This window comes from Mytilus californianus, unplaced genomic scaffold (assembly GCF_021869535.1).
Source record: "Mytilus californianus isolate M0D057914Y unplaced genomic scaffold, xbMytCali1.0.p SCAF_4, whole genome shotgun sequence".
Taxonomy (NCBI): Eukaryota; Metazoa; Mollusca; class Bivalvia; order Mytilida; family Mytilidae; genus Mytilus; species Mytilus californianus.
The window spans coordinates 6,969,218-6,990,382 of NW_026262690.1; the positions used below are offsets into that span (position 1 = coordinate 6,969,218).

The 21,165-nt window shown below is 30.3% G+C and overlaps 1 protein-coding gene across 2 annotated transcripts in view; it reads left to right on the forward strand.

The window, feature by feature from the left end:
• LOC127737376 (26S proteasome non-ATPase regulatory subunit 1-like) overlaps window positions 1–21,165 on the forward strand; it is a 182,298-nt gene that overhangs the window by 9,955 nt on the left and 151,178 nt on the right. The window contains exons 2-18 of one of the 2 annotated variants that reach the window (XM_052247992.1): window positions 666–709; window positions 2,035–2,108; window positions 3,103–3,166; window positions 4,499–4,604; window positions 5,047–5,189; window positions 5,730–5,792; window positions 6,803–6,946; window positions 7,453–7,521; window positions 8,396–8,547; window positions 8,974–9,076; window positions 9,949–10,086; window positions 11,188–11,276; window positions 11,966–12,044; window positions 15,524–15,623; window positions 17,482–17,555; window positions 19,214–19,274; window positions 20,506–20,556. In XM_052247992.1, coding sequence (XP_052103952.1) covers window positions 666–709; window positions 2,035–2,108; window positions 3,103–3,166; window positions 4,499–4,604; window positions 5,047–5,189; window positions 5,730–5,792; window positions 6,803–6,946; window positions 7,453–7,521; window positions 8,396–8,547; window positions 8,974–9,076; window positions 9,949–10,086; window positions 11,188–11,276; window positions 11,966–12,044; window positions 15,524–15,623; window positions 17,482–17,555; window positions 19,214–19,274; window positions 20,506–20,556 — 1,554 coding nt within the window. Of the gene's footprint in view, window positions 1–640; window positions 710–2,034; window positions 2,109–3,102; window positions 3,167–4,498; window positions 4,605–5,046; window positions 5,190–5,729; window positions 5,793–6,802; window positions 6,947–7,452; window positions 7,522–8,395; window positions 8,548–8,973; window positions 9,077–9,948; window positions 10,087–11,187; window positions 11,277–11,965; window positions 12,045–15,523; window positions 15,624–17,481; window positions 17,556–19,213; window positions 19,275–20,505; window positions 20,557–21,165 lie in introns of those variants that run through there. The other variant, XM_052247991.1, reaches the window with a different exon arrangement.

Sequence of the window (21,165 nt, forward strand, 5' to 3'; positions counted from 1 at the left end):
TTTAGCTGGTGTTATATCTCTACTGTATGAACCAAGTTTGACATAAATGAATGTTTATTATTCTGTTTTAGCTGGTGTTATATCTCTACTGTATGAACCAAGTTTGATATAAATGAATGTTTATTATTCTGTTTTAGCTGGTGTTAATTCTCTACTGTATGAACCAAGTTTGACTTAAATGAATGTTTATTATTCTGTTTTAGCTGGTGTTAATTCTCTACTGTATGAACCAAGTTTGATATAAATGAATGTTTATTATTCTGTTTTAGCTGGTGTTATATCTCTATTGTATGAACCAAGTTTGATATAAATGAATGTTTATTATTCTGTTTTAGCTGGTGTTAATTCTCTACTGTATGAACCAAGTTTGATATAAATGAATGTTTATTATTCTGTTTTAGCTGGTGTTATATCTCTACTGTATGAACCAAGTTTGATATAAATGAATGTTTATTATTCTGTTTTAGCTGGTGTTATATCTCTACTGTATGAACCAAGTTTGATATAAATGAATGTTTATTATTCTGTTTTAGCTGGTGTTATATCTCTACTGTATGAACCAAGTTTGATATAAATGAATGTTTATTATTCTGTTTTAGCTGGTGTTATATCTCTACTGTATGAACCAAGTTTGATATAAATGAATGTTTATTATTCTGTTTTAGCTGGTGTTATATCTCTACTAGATGAACCAGAACCCCAACTGAAGGTGAATATTCATTTACTTTTATTCCCTCCTGTATATATATAGATTTGATAGATCAGTTGAAATTAAAACAATTGTCTTTTCACAAAGAGGTGGATCTAGGAGGGTGTCACCAGGTTCAAGTGACACCCTCTTGATGTTGGCAAAAATGGTGTACCAAGTAGAATATCACTTAAATTTTGATTAATTCACCAATACATTGTGGAAGTCTATTTTTGATAATAAACTTGTCATTATTTTTCTTTGTACATTGTACAATAATTTTACCTTATTGCTAGAGACATGGTTATACAATTCGCAATGAACATGTCATTACCAATTATTTAGTACAAATTCGGTTTCTTTAATGTGGTGTTAGAAAAGGAAAAGAACTCTAGATTTATATTAATGTTTTCTTTCTTCAGTTAAGTTTATTTAAATCTAAATAATTTACATGATTTAAAAGATTAAGCGTCGTTGTTTTATTTCCCAGAATGTTAACTGAATTTTTGCTACTTTGATGCCAAAATCAAAATAATTTGCCATTCCTTCTTATTATTATTGACATCTTAAATCCTATAATTCATTTTACATAAATTTCCTTCAGAGTTTTACTTTTTACGTGGATATCCAGAACACAATATCGAAAAAACTTACAACTGTTAAACAAGCTTGTTGAAAGACCAAGTTGGCTATCGTTAGAAGTATATTTTTGTTTGTATTTCTAGCAAAATACAAAAGAAAAAAGATTACTAAAGTCAGCAACCGAAAGCATTAAGAAACGCAACAAGTTTGACTTTCCAAACATCTTTGTCATTCTTAAAATTGTCAATACGAGTACCAAAAGTGTAACCAGTCACAAAGGTCAGCGTTCAAACAATGAAAATGATTTACACTTAGTCCTTGATGTACTCATTTGAACTTTCGCTCACAGACCTCAAGAAAAATGAAATTGGAATTAATTTTGTAAACCATATGTTACCATCTCAGGAATTCGTCTCTGAATTTTTTTACCTATATACTTTTAAATGTTATATAAAGGTCATTGAAGGTATAGAGGTGTGTTTTTTTTTTCAGGAAAAAAGTGCATGTTGTTACCATTTGCCTTGTAATTCCTTCATTATCTGTCTAATAAACGATCAATAAAAAAAGAAGCGAAGTTTTGAATATTGTATTGGTGACACCCCCTTGAAAATTTCTGAATCTGCCCTTGTCACAACACTCTTATTAATACTGAAATTGAAATTAGAAATACACATGTGCAAGATAAGATTTTCTTTAAAAAAAGTAACCTCCTTCTTTCATCTCTCAACTGTTTTCATTTTATTGGTTGGAATTTGTTTTTACAGGTTTTTGCCTTGGAGAAATTGAACAGAATTGTAAATGTATTTTGGGCAGAGATTTCAGAAGCCATAGGCAAAATGTAAGTGTGAATAAACTGTTTGTCTTTTAACTTCACATAACATATAAGCTGATTGAAATTTAAGTCTTTGATTATCTTTAGGGAAATCAAACTGTTTTGTATTCACCAACATCATGTCCCTTCATCTTCAGGGCTACAGGATAACCATTAGAGATTTGCCTAATTCAACATCCCTTAGATATTAAGATATTTGTTTTCTTTTGCTGTTGCTGCTAAACCAACAAAAAGAATGAACATGTTGAAATAATATTTCGATAATAAAATAAGTACATGTTCAATTATTTTTTTCTAAATTTTGAATTAAGTTATATTAAATTTTGCACATTTTTTTCCCCTACATATTCAATTACCATAGTGCTAGAAAGAATAACATTTATCAGTGAATGTGATAAGCACTGTAGAATTGATTTGATGCTCTTTGAATGATCGTTTATGTTAACATTCATGGAGGCAAATTTGTTAAAGCACAAGGCCTCTTTAGTAAATTTAAACCAGCCAAGTAAACACTTCATTGTGGACATAAAATTTTGATGTCCTTTTCAATTCATCAAACAAGTGTTTAAGAATATATAGCTTTTGCCTTAGTGACTATGAGTGGGTATTTCAACACTGACTGGTGGGTGAAGTCCTGAAAATTTATCTTAAAAGTAAAACAATTAGATTAAAACATTGTTACTTGTATGCAGGTATGTATAATAAAAGCTGGCAATATTCTAGAAATCCATGGGAAGTATTTTTTATGGTTTCTCTATGCAGATAAAACATTTGTTACAAAGATGGTTTATTTTAATATAATTCCATCAGACAGCTCAATTGTAAGGAAGCATAAAGAATGAACAGATTTCTTAATGTTGACCAGGTCCTGAAAATGAAAATAATTTTCAATTCAAATTTAAGATTGATCTGATGGTCATATTTTGTTTAAAAGTATATATTTATTTATTCCTTTCCATTTAAGTATGATTAATAAAAATGAATGTTATTGATTTTTCAGAGAAATATTATATGAAGATGTTGCATTTAAGAACAGTGAACTGGCTGCCTTGGTGGCATCAAAGGTTTGTTATTTAACCAGCTTCCTTGGCGGCTTCAAATAGTTATTTTAATTGGGTGTCTTGTAATATTGTGAATTCTAAAAAGAAAGTGGGAAATGCAAAACATAATATACTCATCTAATGCTGGCAATTCAATTATGTCAAGTAATTGTATAAAGCTTTTAGATATTTCAGAAGAGCTAGACAATCCATATTTTGTAAAGATTGTCTGATGGTTTGATTTTCTGTTGACTTGTACAAATATATCATTTGTTGATTACCTTCTTTTTATGGTTTAAACTACAATAACTTGCTGAAGTCAGTTTCTCATTTAGGAATAATAAAAGGTCAACTGTATTTAATCTGATCTGTTTTCGTTGTTCATTGATCATTGTTAATCTATTGTCCTTAGCCTATTTTCACAGATGACTATAAGAAATATGTCATATTTGTTCTATAATGTCCATGTATTTAAAGATTTATATGTGTATAGAGGAATGTTTGGTGTAGTGTTCTGGAAGTTGTTGGTTATTTAGAGTTGTGAATATATATATATATATATGAGAAAATCACGGTTCACCAGATGATCATTTAATAAAATTAGTATTGAAAAGAGAGACAATTAAAAGGGAATTAGCTACTATTTAGACAAAAATTTAGAAGATGATTCTTTTTGTTCAAGTATTAATAAAAGCAGAATTTTGAAATGATATTTCGATCTAAGCAGTCAGGTTTGCCCAAATTTGTCGATATAAGCCTGAAATCTTTGCTAATGTATTTTTGACATGCAAGTAAATGATTCAACCTTATTGAATCTGTATTCATGTGACCTTCAATTCAGCCCCTGTGGCATGTACTAGGCGTGTTCAGCTTTTTAAAAAGGGAAAAGAATGTCAATATTGAAAGTGAAACAAAGGTGAACCATTTGGCGACTGATTCGATTCACAAAAAATCATTCTTATACAGTTAAAAATGATGATTAACATTTTTTTTAACCTATTATATGGAATCAAACCGACCTTAAAAAAAATCCAAATGCATTTGCTCACTTTCTATTCATATTTATGTTTTTATCAGGTTATATGACCGTCGGCACTCTTCAGAGGTCATCCCGATGGTTAAATTAGATGGCCTCTAGACTAAAATACACACCAAATGCTGATACATATTATCGAGTCCATGCATTGTTAATTGTTTATTTTAGACTTTTTGTAATTTTGATATATGGTTTATTATGTTATAAATCAAATATGAGATTTTGAGTCAAATCGGTGAACATGAATTTGACAGCTAATGTCCCTTTAAGTTTAATATTTAGTCTGGATAGATATTTTGAATGCCTTTTGTCTGCTGTAGGTTTATTACCACCTAGGAGCATTTGATGATTCTCTGACCTATGCCTTAGGAGCAGGAAATCTCTTCAATGTCAATGATACAACAGAATATGTGGAAACTATCATTGGTAAGTAATATGGATATAAAAAAGATATATTGATGCAATTGAGATAAACATTAATAATTATGATATGCTTGTAATAGGTTTTTAAAGAAGCAGAAGAATTGGAAGTGTGCCAACATTTTATGGCATGGTTTCATGTCATTGGCAGAGATGTGGTGTATGTGTGTTTTAAGTGGAGGTTACTGAGTGACATTTTGTAAATCTGAAATTAACTTTTTTTTTTTTAGCATCATAGTTCCAGATGTAAATAAAAATGTTTACTAAATATGACTTCTTAGAAATAAGCAAGACAACACAAAAGGAGGCTCTAAAAGGAAAAAAATAATTTTTGTTTTTTATTTACAACATAAGATTGATAAACTTTGTTCAATTTTACCACTCCAGAAAACTACAAGTTGTTTTATCGTAATAAAAAATGATATGTGGTTTTGGTGATTTGTTTAAGCTAAGTGTATTGACCATTACACAAAATTACGAGTTGCAAACATTGATGCTGGAGAAGGAGAACAGGTGCCAATTGATGAGAGACTTGAGGCCATTGTCAACAGAATGTTCCAAAGATGTCTTGCAGATAAACAGTTCAAACAGGTATGATACATTTCTACCAATTTATTGATAGAAAGAGTTACAGGTATTTGAAATCAAATATAATTTTTAATCCCAAAATGAAAAAATTGAATAAGTTTAAAAGAATACTGCAATAGAAAAAATTAAACACACATTTAATGTTAAAATAATGCTTATGATGTAGCTTTTAACAAACTACCAACAATTTCAACAAAATGAATTAATAACTGTGCTATAATATTTTTTCATACCAAATGCAAAGACTGGTATTTTTTTATATAAAACTTTTGTAAACATATAACATTGATATGTAAATACGATTTTGTAATTTAACAGGTGAAAAAAACGATGGTGTGAGAAATCTCTATGTTTTTTAAACTTGTCTTTTTTCTTTGCAATGTTTTTGAGTGTTTCTAAAGCAGAGTTCAACAATGGTACATTTGTACATTAGAAGTTTGTTGTTGGTTAGGCTTTTCTATATGCCTAACAGTTGACATAGCTATTTTATTTTTTAGTTTTAACTAATTGTTACTATAATAAAGTATGCTATTGTATTTATAGGCTGTAGGTATAGCATTGGAGACCAGAAGGATCGATATATTTGAAAAAGCAATATTACAAGCAGTAAGTCATTATTCCACAAAATACTTACATAAACCTTACCAATTTCCTTATTCCACACAACATGGTGACATAAACCTTAAAATCATTTATTATTCCACAACATGATGGTGACATAAATCTTTAAATTATTCATTATTCCACAACATGGTGACATAAACCCTATAATCATTTATTATTCCACAACAATTTGGTGACATAAACATTTAAGATTATTTCTTATTCCACAACAACATGGTGACATAAACCTTAAAATCATTTATTATTCCACAACAACCTGGTGATATAAACCTTTAAATTATTCATTATTCCACAACATGATGACATAAACCTTAGAATCATTTATTATTCCACAACAACATGGAGACATTAACATAAAATCATTATTCCACAACAACATGGTGATATAAAAATAAAAATTATTCATTTTCAACAACAATAAGGTGACATAAACCTTAAAGTTATTCATTATTCCACTGTAATATGGGGACACAAACCTCTAGATCGTAATTCATAAGGACTCAACATCATGTTGTGATAAAGCTTAAAATCATTTATAAGTTCTCAACATCACGGTGTGATAAAGCTTAAAATCATTCATAAGTTCTCAACATCACAGTATAATAAAGCTTAAAATCATTCATAATTTCTCAACATCACGGTGTGATAAAGCTTAAAATCATTGTTCCACAACAACATTTTGTCATTTACAATTGAATAATTTATTATCCATCACAACAGGGTAACATTAATCTTAACATTAGTTTCAATAAAATGGTTTAACCAATTAAAAATGAAGACTGAATTACACAATGTTCTTGTTATTTTCATTTGCTTTATTTTGAGTTTTTGATGACATATCATATAACATTGTAAAGTTTTATTAGGAAAGTTGTACACAATAGTTTGATTGATTTAATGCCTGTTCTCAGTTTTTTTAAATCCCTTATGTCACAAATGTATTGATTATTTAAGAAAGAGACCAAAATTACTTTTGTTTTCTATTTTTGTAGGATGATGTTAATAGCATGTTGTCATACAGTTTGAAAGTGTGTATGTCTTTAATTGGGAACAGACAGTTTAAGAAGACAGTTTTACAAGTCCTTTCCAAATTATACATGGGACTACAAACTCCAGATTACATAAATGTTTGTCAGGTAAGACCCAGAAAGCCCAAAAGCTTTCTAAATGAAAAAAAAACAACTTTCTGCAGTTTATCTTTTGAAACAAAAAAGTTAAGTATGTCTGTCCAAAGGATAGAAATGTCCAAGAAACCTAAATTTTAAATAAATGTCTAAAATTTCTACCCTATTTATCTCTAAATTTAGCACATGAAGGTATATTTTTTATTACATATTTGAATTGACTAAGTGAAAAATAGCTTACAGGTATATTCAAATTTTCGTGAAAAAATCTCTGTGGGATCAAAACTATCGTATGCCCTTAACACCTGTTGACAAAAGTAGTATATTTGTACCTGGTTAAATGTTTATTCAGATTTAACATATATACATGTACATGAAATGTCAGATAAATTTGACAATCCTTTTAAAAGTTAGGGGTGTATATATTACAGTTAGCACAAAATACTCAAACTAAGATGTAAATTACCCTACAAACTTTGAGAGTTGTGAAGCTTGTGAACAGTTTAATGTTTTTTCAGTGTTTTATATTTCTGGATGACCCACAGTCTGTAGCTGATATTCTGGAAAGATTGATCAAAGGGACAGAGGTAAATATTATTAGGAGTTGCTTATAGGATTAAAGATATAATAATGTACTACATTGATTTTTAAAACAATTTGACATGGTATAACCAGGCAAGTTTTGTATCCAATTAGTTTGTCTATCAGTTGTAATCCTTTCATTGATAGCAATACAATTGTATGTCAGATATCAAGAATAAATTCCAAGATGTACTTACAAATCTTAACATCAGCTTAGTTGAATAAGATATTTGCAACAGCCTCAAATGTGCAGATTTTAAAGATAAAGCAGAAGAGTTGTCTTATTGATATCATCTTATTATTAACTCTGTAAACCTGGAAATTTTCATGCAATCTTTATTTCGCGATTTATTAACACAATCTAAATTCACACTGTTTTGAATTCGTGTTTTTCCTGTGGCCTATATACATGTATTGTACATCAAGTGATAATATCAATCAGTTGTTCGTCCTGTTAGTCAAATGCATTTCGTTAAAATATACTTTTTCACGTTTTGGTCTTTTGGAAAATGTTGTTTGTGCTGTATTTAGACCCCTCTACCAAGAAATTTGTTTTGCATGCACACGTATAAAAATTGCGGATTTATCCAACGCAATCATAGGTTTGAACATTGTTTTCAATTTAGAGTTTTTTTATATATATATATAAATAAAACATTTGAAGGAAAATGAGGATGAAGGACAGCTACATTACATTTTAACATATAAAATTTACTGACAATGTATGCCTGACAGCCAGCATTTGATGTCATTAAATGGTGTGCTTTAAAGTGTTTGTTGAAAATCTCAAAAACAATTATGGTTTTTATTCAAATGTTCTTATTTGGTTGATTGCAGTATTTTGCTGACTATCATTTCATTTAACTTTTTAAATTCCAGGAGAATTTGTTAATGGCATACCAGATAGCCTTTGACCTGTATGACAGTGCAACCCAACAGTTTCTACAGAGAGTAACAAATTCTCTCAGATCTACAGTACCATTACCTGAACCAGAAAAATCAGTCAAAACAGAAGAAGACAAAAAAGACAGGTGCCAATTGAAACAGTTATATTGGCCTCATATAGAATGAAATTTACTTAATATAATTTGGATTTGCCATATATATCCTTCACAATACATTTTTTGCCAGAAGTATATTTTAACAGGATTTTACTTATTACTTTTGCATTGTCAGAGATGTCAGCTGCACAAAAAATATTGAAATTAACAGGGGGAAAAAATATCAGATCAGGACTTTTAAAACTTTTGACAAACTGAGGGATCTTTGGATCATATTTGGTAAATTTCAAGATGAAACACAGCTGTTGCAGTGCTATTTGTTATATATACCGTTTTCTTACCCATATTTCATGAAGATTACAATCAAGCAAACAAAACAAACATGTGATAACAAAATATATAGAAAAAAGTTTATGTCTGACAAACAAAACTTATTTGTATTATTCCTTTTAACAGTGAAATGGAAGTTGATGATAGTAAGACCCAAGCCACAGTTGCCACAGATGCTACTAAGGCCACAGACACAACTACAGTAAAATCAGAGCCACAACATCCTCTGGTAAATGTAAACAATGCAACACATACATGAAAGTGGTTGCCTCCCTTTGCATGAGTTTTATATCTAATATGTATTTGTCACACACTGGATAACATTCCATTATAGTAAACACTTAAGTACAGGTTGTAATTATGAAGACTCTCTAACATGATGCTACTTATTTAATGTAAAACAATTTATATTTTATTACAAAAATAATGAGATGTTGTATGATTGCCACTAGAGTTCAAATGATATGAATATAATCAATTATAGGTCACCGTTCAGCCTTCAACAATGAGAAAAACCCATATTGTATAGTAAAATGTAAAACAATTCATACGATGAAAAATAACGGCCTAATTCATAACAATACAATTTACGAAAAACAAATATGATGGACTTGAACCAATGACAACCACTGAATTGATAGTTTATAATCTTAAAATTTATGTATGCAAGATATTTGAATATAAAGCTGTAGTATTGAAGTGATTGTGTTACATCTTTGATGCCACTTTTAATCATGGTGGTGGTTTTAAAGAACATCAGCTATCTTAAAAGTCTTTAATTTTCAATACTATATTTATAAAAAATATACAGCAATGATTACACTAGGGTAGTAAACAGGGTATATTTAATAACTCATTTGAATAAGGATTTATTTCTTCTTTTACCACATATAAACTATTAAGTTATGTTATTACAAGCTACTTGTATACTTTACTTGGATCATGTTCTCCAATAGATATCAAATTGAATTAATTCAGGTTCTAATTGACAACATTGTTAACAATGATTAAAAGTTACATTCATTGAAATATTTTCTGCTGAATGAGTTTAAACAAAGCAATTAAAACACTTTTATATATATATATAATGGTAATTTGTAGAGTGAAGAAGATAAAAAGATACAGGAAAGAATGAAGAAATTACAGACGATTCTGGGAGGTGATCTGACAATAGGACACAATCTACAGTTCTTAATACGGAATAATAAAACAGATATGTTAATACTGAAAAATACCAAGGTATGTTCATCATGTCATACGGAATAACATAACTGATATGTTAAAGTCATATGAAACTTCAAATTTAAAAAAAAAATTGAATATGCTTTATATACTTGAATGGTTATGAAACAAGTGTACGTGAACTTTCTTGTATAAGAAAATCCTATATATTATCCATGTACTGCTATTGAATTATTGTCTTCCCATACTCTTATTCACCAATATTTTCCCCTTTGCATTGACTAACTACAAGACCTCTCGTTAGAACTTCGGCCACAGCACAGAGCAAGTTCGAGGATGAAAGAATGTAAACAAACGTGCACTGAAAGGAAAATAGTAATAACGGATTCTTAAAGATCATATTAAATACACCAAATCATTTAACAACTGTTAAGGAAAAGTTTAATTTACAAATGGGAATGTATGGAAAATATAAAAAAAAATGCATGGCTCTATCAATTCACTTATTTTTTACGTGCTCCACATGCTTATCAATGTCACTATCCGGTAAACTTAGGAAACGAACTCAAAAGTTAATTAGCTTGCGATCAGTAATCACTGAATTTGTCAATAATATGTTAGAGATTCGTAATAAATTTTTAAAACATGCATACAGGACTTAGTTAAGTATATATGCATGCATTGGTTCAATAATTTCAATAACATTATAATTATAAGAAACTCATTTCATATGACTTGAATACTGAAACATTTAGTGCCTGTACCAAGTCTATATCATGTGTTGATTGTTGTAGTTTGTTTTTCCCCCAGAGAAATTTGGTGTTGTTGGTTGATGAAGTCCTGTTGTAATGTGTAGTATTTTTTGACAACTCTGTTTATCCCTTTTTATGTATAACTTATATTGTGAAATACCAAGGTATGCAAATAACTTTATATGGTAAAATGATATAGATATATTAATACCGATAAAATAAAGGTTTGCACACCAGTACAGAGAATCATATAACAGATAAATTAAAACTGATTGCAAGTCATTTCATATGGGAGAATAAAACATATGTTAATATTGAAAATAACCAAGGTTTGCAATCATTTCATTAAGAATGATACAAAGGAATAAAACATTTTGCTACCAAAAGTTTGTTTTTATTTTATTAGGATGCTGTAAGGAACTCTGTCTGCCATTCTGCAACTGTGATGGCTAACTCATTCATGCACTGCGGAACAACATGTGATCAATTCTTAAGGTAACCTCAGAGATACTGGAGAAAAGAACTTTGCATGACTTCATTCTGTTTAATCAATTACATGTTAACAAAAATACCTACTTTTACCCAAATTGTTTTTATCTGAAAAGTGAACTTATCATAGAATTCATACCAAAAAAAAAGAACCTGTTGTATACACATAATTTACCTTGTGACTTCACTTAACTTTAAGGGCCTTGGTGGCTACTTGGACTAAGTAGTTCATCTATGACATCTCTTAGTACTCACAGACTTGCTGTCAAAACAAGAAGATCCATAAAATCTCAAGTACTCACAGACTCACAGTCAGACAAGAAGCTCCATGAAATATATAGTACTCACAGTCAAAACAAGAAGATAAATGAAATCTGTAGTACTACTGTGGAATCATTATCAGTCTCGTGGGATACCAATTTTTGTGTTTTTCGTGGGTACAGGCAAACAACTAATTAAAATGTTCAATGAAGTTTACATTTTCTATATGCTTGTTTGTAGACGGTTGTAAAACCACAAAATCAAGTATCCATGAAAATATATTTTTTTCGTAACTCCAGGAGAATTGGTACCCACGAAAAATAAATGAATCCACAGTAACAGACTCACAGTTAAACTTTCACAATTTTTATCACTTTTTGTAAAATAAAATTGATGTTTATTTCTAATATGAAAGTTTAACCTTTTTATTACAGAGATAATTTGGAATGGTTAGCCAGAGCTACAAACTGGGCCAAATTTACAGCCACTGCTAGTTTAGGTGTTATACATAAAGTAAGTTGTCTTTATAGTCCGTTTGACTTCTATAAATCTTCAGAAAATAATTCTTTAAATTTCATTTTTACAAATAATCTTTTTTTTTCTTGATGTATGTTAATGTATGATATATATACGAACTCTGACTATGAATATCATAATTTTGGGCACAAAGTTAAAGTTGACACATATGTCCGAAAGTTCATTTTTATTTTCCAAACAATCATTACAATAATGTTCAATTATGGCCCATAGAAATGATGAATATCCAAGATGGCAACCCTAAAAGGTTATTTCCCTAAAGAGAAGTAATTATTCACGGTTGAATATTTTTTTCATAATCCCCAGTTAATAAAGGGCAACAATTGTTCTATTATACCAAATAAACGATGAATGAGTCTTTAGAGCCATTGAAGATTCCAATAGTGATAAAATATATTTTTCTTAAATGTGAAGAATAAAGACCAGAAAAAGTGATAAATTGAAGAAGAAAATTGGAATGGTTTTAATATTCAGTTGTTTATCTGCATGCTAATTGTTCATATCAGGTGAAGCATAACTTTGAAAAGCAAAACAAATATGTTCCTTGAATATCAGTTTCATTAAATAAAATGCTTTGTAATTCATATTTACTGCTTTAAAACTTAAAAAACAACATTTAGAAATAAGAATAAAGATGGTCTGTAAGGTTTGACTATTTGTCAATGGGATGCTATGTCTTACTGTGACATTAACATTATTATGATTGCCATAAAAACAACTATCCACCAAACACTAAAGAACAAAGAATGAAAACAACTACAGGTCATCATATGTTCTTCAACGATGAGCTAAACCTGTAGCATTTTATAGACCTTTAAGTTTTTATACGACCGCAAAAAAATTTTTGTGGTCGTATATTGGTATGACATTGGCGTCGTCGTCCGAAGACACATTGGTTTTCGCACTCTAACTTTAGTTTAAGTGAATGGATCTCTATGAAATTTTACCACAAGGTTCAATACCACAAAAGGAAGTTTGGGATTGATTTTGGGGGTTATGGTACCAACAGTAAAGGAATTAGTGGCCAAAAAGGGGCCAAATATAAGCATTTTTGTAACTTCCAGACATAACTTGTGTGTTAGTGTATGGATCTCTCTGACATTGTACCACAAGGTTCCATATCACAAAGGGAAAGCTGGAATTGAGTTTGGGGGTAATTGCCGAAACGTTTAGGAATTGGGGGCCAAAAAGGGGCCAAAAATAAGCATTTTTCTAGTTTCCAGACAATAACTTGTGTTCAAGTGTATGGATCTCTCTGAAATTGTACTGCAAAGTACCATACCACAAAGGGAAAGCTGGGATTGATGATGGGGGTAATTGCCTCAATATTTTAGGAATAAGGGGCCAAAAGGGGTCAAAAAACAAGCATTTTTCTAGTTTCATGGACAATAACTTGTGTGTAAGTGTATGGATCTTTCTGAAATTGTACTACAAGGTTCCATATCACAAAGGGAAAGCTGGAATTGAGTTTGGGGGTAATTGCCCTAAACGTTTAGGAATTTGGGGCCAAAAAGGGGCCAACAAACACATTTTTCTAGTTTCCAGACAATAACTTGTGTTCAAGTGTATGGATCTCTCTGAAATTGTACTGCAAGGTACCATACCACAAAGGGAAGGCTGGGATTGAGTTTGGGGGTGATGAATCATAAATGGGTTCAAAAAATTTGGGGGGGGGATTTTTTTTTTTTCCTTTTTTTTCTTTTTTTCCTTTTTTTTTTCTTTTAAAATTTTCCATTTTAAGTTGGTTATTTCTGATTTATATTCAAAAGCAAATAATAATGATATGGTAGGAGATACACACCAAAATTATTATATAATAAGTATTGTGCAATAGCAAGAAATTTTCAATTGCACAGTATTGCACAATAGCAAGAAATCTTCAATTGCACAGTATTGCGCAATAGCAAGAAATCTTCAATTGCACAGTATTGCGCAATAGCAAGAAATATCCAATAGCACAATATTGCGCAATAGCAAGAAATTGTCAATTGTACAGTATTGCGCAATAGCAAGAAATATTTAATTGCACAGTATTGTGCAAAAGAAGATACTTCATATAAATTGCTTATTTCTTGACCAATTTCAATGGGGTTTTATTCTTGAATTCTTGGGGTTCTTTAATATGCTAAATCTAACCGTGTATTATGTTTTTGGATTTTGGGCCCCGTTTTTAAATTGGTCCACATTGAGGTCCAAAGGGTCCAAAATTAAACTTTGTTTGATTTCATCAAAAATTGAATTATTGGGGTTCTTTGATATGCCGAATCTAACCGTGTATTTAGATTCTTAATTTTTGGTTCCGTTTTCAAATTGGTCTACATTAAGGTCCAAAAGGTCCAAAATTAAACTTAGTTTTATTTTAACAAAAATTTAATTCTTAGGGTTCTTTGATATGCTGAATCTAAACATGTATTTAGATTTTTGATTATGGGCCCAGTTTTCAAGTTGGTCCAAATCGGGGTCCAAAATTAAACTTTGTTTGATTTCAACAAAAATTGAATATATGGGGTTCTTTGATATGCTGAATCTAACCATGTATTTAGATTTTTGATTTTTGGGCCCCGTTATCAACTTTGTCCACATTGAGGTCAAAAGGGTCCAAAATTAAACTTTGTTTGATTTCATCAAAAATTGAATTCTTGGTGTTCTTTGATATGCTGAATCTAACCATGTATTTAGATTTTGGATATTGGACCATAATAGGTGAATGTCCAATTTAAAACTTTTAAGTTCTTAGACCACATTCATTCTGTGTCAGAAACCTTTGCTGTGTCAAACATTTAATCACAATCCAAATGCAAAGCTGTATCAAGCTTGAATGTTGTGTCCATACTTGCCCCAACTGTTCAGGGTTCGACCTCTGCGGTCGTATCAAGCTGCGCACTGCGGAGCATTTTATTTCTGGTTGTTTGTTATTTTGTATATTACAATGTTTGAATATTAGACACTGATCATTCATCTATTAAAAATGCCTTTATGGTCTCATAGTTCTTGATCAGCTATGTCAAACCAAATATTTTAAAATTGTATAACTACTGTGTTGTATATAGATATAAGAAGATGTGGTATGAGTGCCAATGAGACAACTCTCCATCCAAGTCAAAATTTATAAAAGTAAACCATTATAGGTCAAAGTACGGTCTTCAACACGGAGCCTTGGCTCACACCGAACAGCAAGCTATAAAGGGCCCCAAAAATTGCTAGTGTAAAACCATTCAAAAGGGAAAACCAACGGTCTAATCTATATAAAAAACGAGAAACGAGAAACATTTGTATAGGCTACTTTAGAATATTTTATCCAGATGGATTTATAAGTCTTTATTATAGACAAGCACTTTGAAAATCTGACTGGACTTAGCATGTTGGTCAAATTGGGGTCGTATTTATTTTTAAAACTTGTTCCAGTTGAAAGTTTGCCTGCTTGAATTAATCATTCGTTTATTTTTCTATCATAGGGACATGAAAAAGAAGCATTAAATTTAATGTCAACATATTTACCTAAAGATTCTGGACCAGGATCAGCATATTCTGAAGGGGGTGGATTGTATGCATTAGGTATGTATGAATTATTTTATGCCGTACGTACATCCCAAAATTGGTTTCCATTCTCTAACTTTAGTTTGCCTCAACTAAATGTTATGAAACTTATACACAATGCTTATTACCATATAATACAGATCAAGTTTGAATTTTGGTGGCTTCACTTTTACCTTTCTAGTTACTACATTTATTTATTGCAAGTTTAATTATTTTATTTTGTAATTCAGCTCAATACTAAATGGTTATAAGGGGGCTGTATTTGCCAATTTTCACTAAATTTGTATTTTTGCCTTGCCTGCGAAAAGTAAAAAAATTTCATGATTCAATGACTGCTTAAAAAACTATACTGTTTTGTCACAGGAATTTCTCACTTATTGTGAGTAATAGAATAACTATATTTGGTATAAGGGATCTTTGCAAGGTCAGCATCTTGGACAGACATGTTTCATTTGTCCTTTACCCCATTTCAGTGACGAGTGTTCAAGGTTAAGTTTCGTTGTTAGATCAGTATCTCAGGCACTATATGCAATAGGTTCACTATATATGGTGTATGAAATGTTGTTAGGTGTACTTGTCTTTCCAACAATTTTCATCTGACATTGAACTCATTAATGTTTTGTGGTTTTATCTCTTTCTGATATACTATAAGCAATAGGTTAACTATACTTGATATAGAAAGGATTGTTTAAGTCTGTCTTGCAGGGCTGATCTGACCTTGACCTTATTTACGTTGATCATTGATGGTGTAAAGTTTATGAAGTGTAGTAAAATATTAAAGACTTTCAACATCAATTCAACAATGATCAGTTAAGGAGATGAGACATTACATGTACTCTTGTTCTGGAACACAATTGGGTCACGATCATCATGTTTGAAAACCCAAATTGATGTCCAATCCTAGATACATACAGGCTTTACAATCAAAACAGTAAATATTCTGAAAACTTCCCATTATATTCACAGTGCAATTGAAATTTGAGCCCACAAATATAGAAAACACTACATTGATGAAACAGACTATAGCTTAAATGCATGGCCAGCAATTTTACACTGTAAATTACAGTTTAACATCAAGTTCCAAGCAACATGACTGTCTTTGACTCTTTGAGGATCATAATAAAAAAATGCTATTTTTCTATAGGTGACAAGAGTGCAATTATTTTTAGTGCATTTTCCATAGGGTACCATTGGTGTTCAAAATTCTATTTTTTGAAGAATAAGCAAAGTAGAAAAATATGGGTCACAGCACCTGCTACTAGAAATGTCAGTGTTTTATTAGTCATGCAGCAAAAATTGACCTAAATTGTATTTGAAATAGAAGTTTCTAAATTCTACACTGAGAACCATCTTATGCTAAACAATTTGTCTGTAAAATATAAACAAATAAATACTGTATGACCATACTTTTTCAGCCTGTAATACAATGCTGAAATTTCAAGTAACAGAAACTGCCACCCATTGTTAGAAGCTGGTTTATTTCAGAGAAATAAAATTTTGATCACTACTGGTACCCAATGAAAATGTCTTATAAATAATTGCACCTTTGTTACCTAAATTACATCATTTACAAATCAGCTGTTTGACCCTGTAGCCTTGCACAAGTGAAATTTAAACAAGTTGTTATAAACTAGAGCCTGTCATAAAGTTTTATTCATGTTTGATGCTTCATATGTGTACTGTAAACCAACGTATTTTGGTGGATACTTTATTATGGATTGAGCCCTTTCTAGTTGTTTTCGCAGCAATTTATTCTTGCCGATTTTCTTAATTTTTTGATGAATTTATAAAAAGGATGATGAAGTTTTACATATAAGCAACGATTAAAATTTCAAATTGAGAAACCTCTTTCTGAACTTACATATATATTTTGTAGGTTTAATACATGCCAACCATGGAGGAGAAATAACAGAGTATTTATTGAATCAGTTAAAAGATGCTTCAACTGATGTAAGTAATTATACAACTAATTACTGTAAATAACAATAACATATGGAAAGCTACAAAAAAAATATCCCTTTAAAATGGTCGCAAGGTATAACTTTTGTTTTGTGTATTAAAGTATAGAAAACCTGCTTAGTACAGAGTACAAGCTAAAATAAATGTTGAGACATATCTATGTGTAAACAGTTCTCTTTCTTGCAAGAAATAACATTTAAAAAATAAAAATTTTAAGTTTTTGTATTTTTTTTTTACTGTGGCAGTTAATGTTAATGTATAAACCTTCTCTCTAGTTTTTCTATAACCTTGGATCAATTAAGTGGGAAAATATATTGCCATAAGAAAGGCTAATTTAAGAAACTGTAAAATTTATTGGGACATAAAAGTAAAAATATCAATTTATCATAAGATAGAAAATCAATTTTGAAGAACATGTCTACTTAAAACTAGGTCTTGGTTAGAAAGACATTGTGAACATGGAGTGCAGTGTGGTTAAAGAAAAGAGAATAGCTGCTATAAATCCCTGATTATGAAATCTTTATGACGCACAAATAAGGATTGTCTGTCACATCGTTGTTTATTTATGCTGTCTCAGTTTTTATAGCAGAGTGATTAAGCAAGTCCTTGCTAAAGGCAATATTTTTGTGATTATTTATTTATGATTTTAACAGTACAAAATCATTCAGAGTCTGCTATCAATCTCTAGAGGCTTTTATGTTTGCTTTTCTGTGTATTCAAACCAAACATCACTAAAAAATCAGTTTACAGGTGATACATGGTCAGGAAGACTACATTTTTTTATTTACCCAGGTTTTCCGATGGAAATCCAGTTATTGGGGTTGTAGTGGGAGGGTTTTGTGGGTGGACAGGGATGTGGCTTTAGTTGTTTCTGTGCTAGAACTTTTTAAAATTTTAAATATGTTGTTTTTGATGACTGGGTTTTCTGGGAAAATAGCACATTATAATGTTTCCATGCAATAACTTAAAACCGTTTAAACAATATTTATGTAATTTTGATAAATTGTTTTTGATTACAAAATTGTGGTCAAATTCGATATTGACTATTCTAACTTTTACTGTTCAGGAGTTATGGTCCTTGGTATTTTAAGTCATTTCCTGCAATAATCCAAGAACCTTTCAACCAATGCTTTTCAAGTTACTAATGACAAAGTGGAGGTCAAGTTTGATATTGAAATATTCACTGTTTCCCTTGATTGCTTTAATGATGACACCACAATATGTAATAAAAATTTTGGAATGGTGTCATGTTGATAGGTTCTTGTTTATTATACTGTATTTTGTTAGAACACTGGAGAATCTATGGAAAGGATTTATTGCTCAAATTTAAAATATAAATACTAGTAGTTGTTGTTGATATATGTATCTATGAATAAATAAATATTCGGTCCCTAATAATGATTAGATTGATGGAAATTGACTACTATATCAGTATGAACTTGATTCTTGTCCCATATAAGTGTAAATAGTCCAATGTTAAGGTTACAGCTGGAAGGGGACATTTTATGTCATATGCAATACCCTTAGAATGCTTGTTATCTTTCTATTGATTGTAAAGACATTGTATGTTATATGCAATACCCTTAGAATGCTTGTTATCTTTCTATTGACTAAAGATGTTAAACCTAACTTTAAAAATGCTATTACAGATGGTCAGACATGGTGGTTGTCTAGGTTTAGGATTGGCTGCCATGGGAACAGCTAGACAAGGTGAGTAACTGTCTTACATCTCATGAAAGTAAATCTCTCCTTTGGTATATCCCTAAACAACTAAATCAAAAACTGAAACTTTCTTTTTTTTCTTTAGAAAAGTTTTGGTTTCTTGTTATTTTAATATCTTGTTTTGTATAAACTTTGAATTAAAGTACATTTCTTTGAAAAGTTGATTTTTACCCTTTTACCCTTTTTGCATTTTTTCTGTTTCTGTTATGTATAGAGAGAATTTTATGATAGTATAATTGTTCAGCAAAAAAAGATCTAGAAATAAGTCATCATGAACGAAATTGTCAATTGACCCTTAATAGTAGTTGTTGCCCTAGAAAGATGATTTTTACCCATTTTTGCCAAACTGTAAAAGCAAACATTTTCAGCCAAATAAGATCTACAAATAAGTGAGCTTGGCCCAAATAATCCATTGACCCCCTCATAGGAGTTTTTGCCCTTGAAAGATAGTTTTACTCATTTAATTAATTTTTGCAGAAACTATAATAAACAGAGAGAACTAACATAAATGTTCAGCAGAATAAGATCTAAAATAAGTCAAAATGGAAGTAATCGTAAAATGATTCCTTAGAGGAGTTATCACCATTTGCAAGATGAATTTTTTTTCCCCCAATTTATTTGTTTTTTACCAGAAACTATAATCATAGATAAGGAGAAAGAGTAAATATCATAAATGTTCAGCACAATATGATCTTCAAATAAGACAACATGGCAGAAATTGTCAACTGACCCCTTGTAGGAGATATTTCCATGGTATTTTTAAGTCGACAAGGACAAATTGTTAGACTCCTTATAAGATTTACTACCCATCAACAACAATTTTTTATAAATTTTTCCAATTATCTCAAAAACTTTAAAAGATAGGTCCAAACTGTAAACAGTATAAATGATCATCAATTCAAGGTCTACTAAAATATCATTAAATAAGATTTACAAACAAACATAACTGATTGCAATAAAGGTAAAAATCAATATCATATTTTTACCAGATGAGAGATTGAAGATCTTGGGAGCCTCTTATTGATGCATTAGTTGCACATATAGTTAGGATTATCCTATATCATTACCTCCTCCATCAAACATGAAAAAAAATTTATTTAACCCTGAAGTACAAATCTGAATATGTACATGTATGAATTAATTGCCACTAGAGAGTTGTAAATTATTCATATTCTGACTGAAAAACTTATTTAAACATGATGATTTTGTTTGTTTGTAGATATATATGAACAGTTAAAGTTTAATCTGTATCAAGATGATGCTGTTACAGGTAATATTTAGTGTAGTATATATGTCGTCAGAATTAATGTAGAATAAATGTCCTTGGAAATGTTAATAGAATGGAAAATCAACATTGTATGTTCTGTTGCAACTTTCTTCTGAATGTTATTTCTTACTAGAGTTCTAGGAAATATATGCTTATATTCACATCATGCAATATCTATGACTAGGCTGAAAACCAGTATCGATCAAAGATGTTTTGTATGGACTTATGCCCATTGGGAATGGATTTATGGAAAATCAACTTTAAAATCATTTTTTGCCTACTTTCCATCAGAGTTTAGTGAAGTTATACATCCACTCCAGGAGTGGGGAGAACACTGCAGTCACCTTGTCCGTCTGTCCATTGGTTCAACTTAACCACAGGAGAATAGGAAAATACCTTCTATCATTCATTGTTAATGTTTTTATTTCTCTACCATATAATTGGTAGATTATATTTTTTTCGTAAAAAGTTAAGTAATTCTTCTCTGCCATTTGATTACTCTCAGAAATTTTATAGATTAATCAAACTCTTTATAGGCACATTAAGAAATACAAATTATGATGATGTTTTGATAATTGTCATATTGTAAAGGTTTTTATTTTCAGAAACTAA